The sequence below is a fragment of the Arachis stenosperma genome, chromosome 10 (genome assembly GCF_014773155.1).
Source record: "Arachis stenosperma cultivar V10309 chromosome 10, arast.V10309.gnm1.PFL2, whole genome shotgun sequence".
Classification (NCBI taxonomy): Eukaryota; Viridiplantae; Streptophyta; class Magnoliopsida; order Fabales; family Fabaceae; genus Arachis; species Arachis stenosperma.
Window position 1 is genome coordinate 7587931 of NC_080386.1, and position 9822 is coordinate 7597752.

The 9822-nt window shown below is 34.6% G+C and overlaps 1 protein-coding gene across 1 annotated transcript; it reads right to left on the reverse strand.

The window, feature by feature from the left end:
• Positions 1 to 265: 265 nt before the first annotated feature.
• LOC130956680 (uncharacterized) lies at positions 266 to 6555 on the reverse strand. The gene is made up of 3 exons (XM_057883695.1): positions 6444 to 6555; positions 1136 to 1228; positions 266 to 696 (listed from the first exon to the last, which is right to left on the reverse strand). The coding sequence occupies exons 1-3, from the start codon at positions 6553 to 6555 to the stop codon at positions 266 to 268; spliced, it is 636 nt and encodes a 211-aa protein (XP_057739678.1).
• Positions 6556 to 9822: the final 3267 nt, after the last annotated feature.

Sequence of the window (9822 nt, forward strand, 5' to 3'; positions counted from 1 at the left end):
ACCATTAAGTTTTATTAAATGAAAATCAAAAGATGTTATAAATAAAATTAATAGACCTTTTATATATATATATATATATATATATATATATATATATATATATATATATATATTTTGTGGGCAAAACACATGAACAAACCAAACACCAACCAATATTACATGATAGTCCTAAAAGCAATAATATTATATGCATGTCCAAATTTGACAATGAATCTATACAAAATCGAAGCAAGTCTGATAACACGTCACCTGGGCTAATGTACATCTAGCTCTCGTGCACCACCACATCACTGTTAGGAATCACGAAAAAATAATCACCAAACTCTCCACCACCATCTCTGCCACCTCCATCGTCACCTAATATGCCACCACCATAACCAGCATCTCCATTAACACCTCCTCCATCACCACTACAGCCATCACCTCTTCCATAACCACCACCCATTCCACCATCATATCCACCATCATGGCCTTCGCCACCTCCTCCATATTCACCACCCATCCCACCATCATGTCCTCTACCACCACCTCCATCACTCACCGTCATTATCTCCACCATCATTCTCACCGTCACCACCCTCTTCATCACCACCATCATCATCCTCTCCGCCTCTCCCTCCACGTCGAGCTCTACCTCGACCACCACTCTTCCCTCCTCATCGGCCACGACTCCTAGCTCCTCTATGACCTTGACCCCTGTCATCCAATGTATCAATCACATCGTCGAGCCACCTCCACTCATGCTGACTTAAACATGTCCCAACACGACGTCTGTCTAGGACGTTAGGCACGTGATCCATATTAGGAACCTGTCCTAGACCTCTCTGCATCGCCTCAGCCGGGATTGCAACTGCCCTAGAATCAGTGAAGAAGAGTTCAGGCGACAAGAATCTCCTACCATGCTCATGTCACCACTCCAAGTACGCATGTGACGGTCATGGATTTGGAACAACATCAAATTGTAACACATGCTGCACCCTGTTAGTCCAATGAATATGCTAACTCTATAAGGTACTGAAAAACTAACGATCTCCGTCTCAGCCATCCTTCGATATCAAAAAATCAATGTGACAATATCGAGTGCTATCCGGAGTCAATGATGTACTCCACCAAACTGTGGTAGCACCCAATTCACCTGATGTCACTCTATGATAACAAAGTAGATCAATACCGTCGCAGACCTCCATAATGCCATATGTCGTGGCTCTAGTATCTCGGGATGCACCACCTGAATGACATCAGGCGAGCTATATGACATTTACGTGAACTATGAATAGAAATAGTTATGACATGTCATCATAAACAGTAAAATTAACAAAATAACATTAATGATAAATATATTGAAAGACTAAATACTCACATCCTCGGCCTGAAGTACATCTATCCTGAGCCTCCAATGCACGACTCGATGCCCCTTCTTGCTCAATGTTCACTGATAACCTAACCATATGCGACCCAAGACATTTTATCAACAATGGAAATAACCCATTAAAAATATTAACAAACATACCATAAATAAACAACAAATATCTCGAGGCTAACGGCCCATGAAGGGTATCAAATCCATCAGGCATGAAACAAGGGAACTGCCAAAAAATCCATGACTAAAGGAGTTGCAATGGACCGGATGGCTTTACAACATTTCTGTTGGCCACACGACACATGTATTGTATAACCATGAGAGAGTAGCAGACCTCAACTGTATCGATCCATGTCTTCTAGCATGGCTACATAGAGTAGCCAATGAATGTAAATACCAGACTTGTCATCGAAGAGCTGGATCGATTACAGCATCATTATATACGCCCAGGCATACCTCCTAACCGTAGCATCATCTACGCCCTGAGAAAGCTCACTGAACGTCTCCTACATCCAAGTGCACTTCACTGTGAACTTGTTGATGTAGTTCGCAGGAGGTAAAATACCCAATAGCTCCTCGAACCAAGCCCATGCTGGGCGGCCACTCTCGATGTATCTCTCAAAGTATATGATACATCCATTGACGTATTGACTATCGATCGGGAGCCCTAACTGGAACGCTACATCCTATAGCGTAATCGTGCACTCCCCAAATAACATATGGAAAGTATGCGTCTCTGGACTCCATCGCTCCACGAATGCACTCACTAATGGCTAGGGGTGCACACGGCCTGGTCCGGCCCAAAGATCTAGCCCGTGCTCAAAGAATTTTGGATGATGAAGACCTGAACTCGAAGTGACCCGGGGAGAAGAAATGAAATCTGGGAAGGAAGCAAAACCGGGACCAGGCCATAGCTCGGGTCATCCAAACCCGGTTCGATCATCATACACAATTACAAATCACACAATTAGGGGCTAGGGCAATAATGCATTCAATCATTCACTGCCTCCCTCAGCCATTTAGCCTCACTCCCCCAGTCCCAACTCCCCCAGTCCCAACTCCCCACTCTCCACTCCCCAGTCTGGTAGTCCCCACCCCCACGGCCCCCAGTGACCCCTGACCTCGTCTTCTCTCTCACTTCCAGTCTCCCAGCACGCAACCACGCACGACGCACTCCCAGTAAGTACGCACCCCGCAGTCTCCCCTTCCTCCCGTCCTCTTTTCTCAGCCCTCCGTGTCTCACCCCAGTCACCAGCGAAGCTCCTCGTTTGACTGATGACGGTGACGACTAATGATCGTCTGACGAATGACGACATATGGTGCTGCCTTGCTTCTCAGTGACGATTCACGCTTCAATGCTTGGCCCAGTCATCTTCTTCTTCTCTATCACTACCCCGCTATTGCTCTACTCTACTAGTCCTGCTCCTTCTGCTCCGCTCTCTTCTCTGATCTTCTTCTCAAGTAAATAATTAATTTTATTATTTAATTAATATTCTGATTAGGGATTAGGAATTTTGATTATCAGAATTTGTGAATTTAGGGATGTGGGTGTTGATTTTGATTATTATAATTCTGATTAAGGGTGTGGGTGTTGATTTTTTATTATTGTGAATTTAGGGATGTTGTGGTGTTTATTATTATTGATTTGTTCTGTTTAGTTGATGTGTTTGGGGTTTGTTGAGTTGTTCTAAATTATTACTTATTTTTTTCTGATTTGTTTAGTTGATTTTTTATTATTAGAACTCTTATTAGGTGTGGGTGTTGATGTGTTTACTAATTTGTTCTATTTAGTTGATGTGTTTGGGGTATATTGTGTTGTTTTAAATTATTACTAGTTTTTTTTCTGATTTTTTAGTTGATTTTTGGTTATTAGAACTCTGACTAAGAGTGGGTGTTGATGTGTTTACTGATTTGTTCTGTTTAGTTGATGTTTTTGGGGTTTACCGAGTTGTTCTAAATTATTACTTGTTTTTTTTCTAGATTTGTTTAGTTGGTTTTTTGTTATTAAAACTCTGATTAGGTGTGGGTGTTGATGTATTTACTGATTTGTTCTATTTAGTTAGTGTGTTTGGGGTTTACTGAGTTGTTCTAAATGATTACTTGTTTTTTTTCTAATTTGTTTAGTTGATTTTTGGCTATTAGAACTTTTATTAGGTGTGGGTGTTAATATGTTTACTAATTTGTTCTGTTTAGTTGATGTGTTTGGAGTTTACTGAGTTGTTCTAAATTATTACTTATTTTTTTCTTATTTGTTTAGTTGATTTTTGGTTATTAGAACTCTAATTAGGTGTGGGTGTTTATGTGTTTACTGATTTATTTTGTTTAAATAACGAACAATGGGAGGAGGGAGGAGGAGATAATTACATTTCTCTATAAATTACCGAGGAGAATAAAATAATAGAAATTGAAGTTGAAAATCTTGCTGCTTCTGCTATTGATGCCGCCACAACTCCTGCTGAACCACAAGTTAATGAAAAAAATAAGGATGAGAATACAGAAGCTACTCGTAGGGAAAAGAAATAGTATATTTGGCAGCATTTTTTGACTGAGACAAAGGGACAACACCAGGCTAAATGTAATTATTGCCTAAAAAATATAGTTATCATCTTACTAAACATGGCACAAATTTCGTAAATAAGCACTTAAAGAGTGCTCATAAGTGAATATTTACTAAATTGGGGAAGAAGGGGATACTTCATAGCTATATGTCCAAAATTAAGGAAGAAGAGGATCTATGCAAAGTCTTTAAGGGTTATAACTTGGAAGATTGTAAGAAGTTTGTAGCTGAGTTTGTTGTACTTGATGAAATGCCATTTAAAGATGTTGATGGGGATTAGGTTTTGCAAGATGTTAAATCGATTTGAGCCAAAATTTACGGTACCATCTAGAATGACAGTCTCAAGAAATGGTTGGCAAACTCATGTGCTCGGGTTTGTTTGACAACAGACTACTGAACATCAAATTAAAATTATAATTATATGAGCTTGACTACATATTTCATTGATGAGGAATGGAAGTTACAAAAGAGAATTATAAATTTCTGTCAAATTGAGAACCACAAGGGTGATACGCTAGAAAAAGAAATCGAGAAATACTTGAGAGAGTGGGAAATTGAACAAATTTTCACAATCACAGTAGATAATGCAAGTTCGAATTATGGAGCTATTACTTATCTTCAAAGGAAATTAGGTGCAAGAGGTGAGTTGGTGTGTGAAGGAAAGTATATGCATGTGAGATGTTGTGCTTATGTTCTTAATTTGATAGTGAATGAATGAATTAAAGAGTAACAAACTTCAATTTAAAGCATTAGAAATGCTGTAAGGTATATTAGGTCCTCTCCTCAAAGAATTAAAAAATGTAAAGATTACATTGAGCTTGAGTTGATTGAATCTAAAAATCTTGTGTGCTTGGATATTCTAATTAGGTGGAATTCTACCTATCTAATATTGAAACATGCCGAGAAATTTGAAAAAAGCTTTTTATAAACTTTATTATCAAGAACATGATTTTCTTAAATAGTTTGGAGAGGATAGTGGGGAAAAAAAGAAAGTTAGTCCACCTACACCACTTGATTGGCAACATGCTAAATTATTCATTGAGTTTTTTGAGAATTTTCTACGAAATAACTTTGAGTTTCTCATCTTCCTGGCATGTTAGATCAAACAAATATTTTCATGAAATTGCATCTGTTGCTTCTCACTCTACAAGAAAATGAAATATTTGTAACAAAAAATTTGTATCAAATTTAAAATTGTTACAAAAAAATATTTTGTAATAACAATTTTTTATTGTTACAAAAGAATAATGTTTTATAACAACATTACAAGTTGTTACAAAACATGATAATATTTTGTAACAACCTGTTTTATTTTGTTACAAATTATGTTAGTTTTTGTAATGATACAGTGTTTTGTTACAAAATATTGTAATATTTTGTAACAAAAAAAAATAAGTTGCAAAAATTCAAAATATTTTGTAACAAATTTTTTTGTTTCAAAAACTCCAATTGTTTTGTAACAAAACAACTTTTTGTTTCAAAAACTCCAATTGTTTTGTAACAAAACAACTTTTTGTTTCAAAAAATCTAGTTATTTTGTAACAAAAAATTAATTTGTCACAAAATTTAATATTGTTTGTAACAAGTTAATTATTTGTCACAAAATATAAGTATATTTTATAACAATTTTTTTTCAAAATGTTAAACACTTTAAGAATAAAAAAAATTGTGTATATATTTTTTCAAAATAATTTTATTTTATTTCAAAAATTAAAATTTTTTATATAGTGTGTAAGACCTAAAAATTTTAGAAGATCTTATTAAGAGTTAATTTAGATTTATTTATCATTAAGTATTTTAATCCCTGAAATTATTCTATTAAAGATAATTAAAATAAATTTTGATTAATTGAGTTTAAAATAATTTAAAATTTTATCTGATTTTATAATTATTAAATTATTTTTTATATTTAAATTATAAAGTTTAGCAAATGCAAAATAATAAGAACTTTATATGATTTGGTTTAAATAATTTAAATGTTGGAATTTAATACTTTAATTCTTATAAACAAAGAAAATTAATTATATTATCTTTAATTCTTTAATTAGAATATTTCATTAAAATTAATTTGTAAATTTATAATTAAATAATATTTTTTTTAAAGATAAAGAAAATTAATTGTATTACCACGTATTTTCAATTAGAGTAATTTATTGAGAATCAATAAGTATTTTTATACCACAAATAATATTTTAAAGTAATTTTAGAGATTAAGTTAGTTTTTCAAATATTAATACTTTATACTCCAATTTTATTAAAAATATTTTACTCAAATTAAACCCAAAATCTCTAATTCTATACACAAACCCTAATCCTTTTACCACACCGTCTTACTGCCATTCACCACCACCATCCCTTCCTAAAAATCCAATACTCAGCTGCTTCTTCTAAAAACAAATGAAAAGAAAAGAAAAGAAAAAAAGAAAGAAAGAAAGAAATAGAGGGAGCGAAGAGGAGAAAGGGGGAAAAGAAAGGGAGAAAAGGAGAGGAAGAGAGGTGGAGCTGCGCCGGCGGCACTGAACCCACCGTCGCCGTTGACGCCGCCGAGGGAAGGAGGACCGCGACCGTCACAAGGAGCCCTGTCGACGTCATCCTCGCGAGCTATCACCACCTCGCCGTCCCTAAGTTGCATCGTCATGGAGCCAGCCTCGCCGCCATCGCCGTTCGCGTCCCATTGCCACCGCTGGAGGGAGGCCGCCGTCGCATCCAGCAACACCGTTACCACAGAGCCGCCGATCCGCGGCCGGGAGACAGATCGACGAAGAGAGAAAGAGAGGGAGCTCGCGCTGCCTTCTCACGCGTCTGATTCGCCGTTTGCCGTCACCGCCTCTGTTCCGTCGTCATCTCTTCTCGGAAGCAGGTCCTTTTCCTTTTCTCTTCCTCTTTGCCTCCAATTAATTATATTCATTACTCAATTTCCTTGTTTCTACGCAAAATGTTGAAGAGGCTACAGAGAAACTCAGGGCTAAAGGAATTGAAGTTTTGGCCCTTGTTTGCCATGTCTCCAACGATCAACAGAGAAAGGATTTGATTCAAAAAACCGCACAGGTCACCCTTTTCTATTCATTTTTATCGAATGCATTATCCTTTATTAAAATTTGTTTGAATGTTGTTGAATATACTGTTGAACATTACATCAATGTGAAAATTTGTTTGATTTTCTGTTGAATTAATGGATAAATTGCTGTGCCCCTACCGCTTGCAAGTGTAATGGTTATTGACTTCAATGAATAGAATGCTGCCTGAAGCCATTACCTTTGTTCATTTTACTATTTTGGGTGCTGTATGATGGGCCATTGATTGCTATTCTACTGAGTGTTGCTCTGGTTCTTGCTGGTTGGATTGGTTTTAATTGTTTCCTCATGTTTTTTTGTTGGAATTGGCTTATTTACTTCCTTCCTATGAATTCATTATGATTTTTTCTTGTGTAATTTTTTCTGCATAATTATTGGAGATATATAGTGATAGTAGTTACAAGTTAGTGGTGATCGGAACCGTGGAAAAATTGGCAGCGCCGGTGAACGGTGGTGGCGCCGTGCTTAAAAGAAAGACACCTTCGGAACTTCGAGTTGGTTTCAATTTCCAAGTGCTTTACTTCGATTTGTTATTTCACATTTGTTATTCAATTCAATTAGGATGATGCTTTTGTATAGGAGCTTCCAATACCTATAGTAACATACTCATTTGTATCAGGAAAAATATTAGGCTTTTTAAAAAAAGAATCAAAATAAAAAATTTTCACTACTTGTTATGCTGTACTAGTACATATATTAATTTCACTTTTGCAATGACATAAGCTAAGTTCTTTTTTGCTCAATTCTCTCCACCTGCTTATAATCACAAGCTTGTTGAATAGTTTTGATTTGATTTTTCAATATATTTTCTATTTTTCTTCTAATGTTGGACAAAATAGTATTGAATTGTTGAGGAAGAAATTTTCATTTTTACATGGTTGGCAGGGAGAGCAGTTGAAGAGGAGAAGTGCTGTCACTGATAAATCTTCACTCCCTTTAAGTGATACTACAAGGTATGTTTCTTATGCTTCTCTTAAAATGTTTGTGTTATTTTAAGATTTTATGAGATTTTGGTTGATTTACGTTTGCAGCACCAATCAAATGGATAATGTGGATAAGAGACTAGGGCAGTTGAGGAGCCCAAAATACACCAATAAACGTGTTGATGAAGTATTGTCTGCCAGAAAGTCTAGGTTTGGAGTTGTTTTTGGAAAAGAAAATGCAAATGTTATTTTATTTGCCAAACTCATGATTCTTATTCAGCTTGGTTGGTTTTCTGAGTCAAAATAGACCTTGTTTGCTACATGATTTCTGATTGTCTTAAGATATTTCTTTGCAAGTTGTGGTCATGCCTTTAACATTCTTTGCCATTTTTTTTCATACTAAATTACTCCTATGCTTTAAATAGTTCAAGTGAATTTTCAAATTGACCACGAACTTGAAATTCTTTTAAAAGAAGAGCCTCTTTTGCATGCTCTCACAAGGTTGAAGATTTCTTTTTACCTATCTGGCTAATTAGATTTATTTTATTCATGCCTAACTTACCTTAAGTCACATAAGGCATGAATTTTTCAAGTCTTGTCTCAACCTTGTGACTTTTATGCTTTATTGGAATTTGGTGTTTGAATATTTTTTGGCTTACATGTTTCTAACTTAGTCAACCCCAAATTGTTTTAATTTATGCCACTTACTTGTGATTGATATTTACTTGATTATGTTCTCTACACATACATGTGTATCACTTGTTTTGGCATTTTGAATTGTTGAGAAGTGAATACAAACTTGCTTGTTTTGAAAATTTAGAAACTTTTTGAACTCAAGGAACTTTTGACTATGCACATAACTTTTTGTTTCGGTTTTTCTTATTTACAAGAGTACTGAAATGGTGACCACATGCTACCTTGAGACTCAAGAATATTTTGATTCATAGAGACACTAATCTTGTTAGAACTTTTAACTTTTGGTTGAACTTGTGCAAGACATATAACTTATAGAACTAATCAATTTCTCACTAATGTTATTTTGTTTTAAAACAATTTTAGCTAAATAAGGCATGCTTGAATTATGTATGTTTTTACATATTATATAAATGGACTTGCTTAATAAAATAGTTAATATATTAGTTAATTAAAAAAATAATTTAGTAAATTATGCATGCAATTTGTATTAAAAAAATTGTTACAAAATAATTATTTTACTTTTGTAACGAAAGAAAAAAAAGTTACAAAATTAAGTTACATTTTGTAATAAAATTTTATGATAGGAAAAAATAGATTGTCACCAAAAATACCTTGAAGATCAAAATTTGTTACCACTTTTGTAACGACTTCTAGTTTTTTGTATCAGAAAAATTTGTTACAAAATATCACTTTGAATTATAACAGTTCTGTTTTTTGTTACAAAAACTTTTTGTAACGGGACATACTGTAACGACCATTTTTTTGTTACAAAATCCTTTTGTTTCAATATTTCGATTTTTTATAACAATTTTTTTTGTTACAAATATTGCTTTTTCTTGTAACATCTTGGAGCCAAAATCATTCTGAATTGTTAGGAAGTATGGCATGTTCTACAAAATATAAATATGATAAATATTGGAGACCGGTTGACAAATTTAATCTATTGTTACTTGTTGCTATTGTATTAGATCCTCGGTACAAACTAGATTATTTCTGTTGGTGTTTGGAGGATATTTATGACAAGGAAGTGTCTACTAGCATGATTGATTTTATTAAACTCGTATTGGATACGTTGCATAAATTTTATGAAAAAACTAAAAAGAGGTTGCTAATGATAAAGGAAGGGATGATGGTAGAGATTCATTTAGAGATGTTTTGGATGATGATATTAAAGTCTCAACTGGTGCCAAAGGCGTCTCTAAAAAGAGAGTG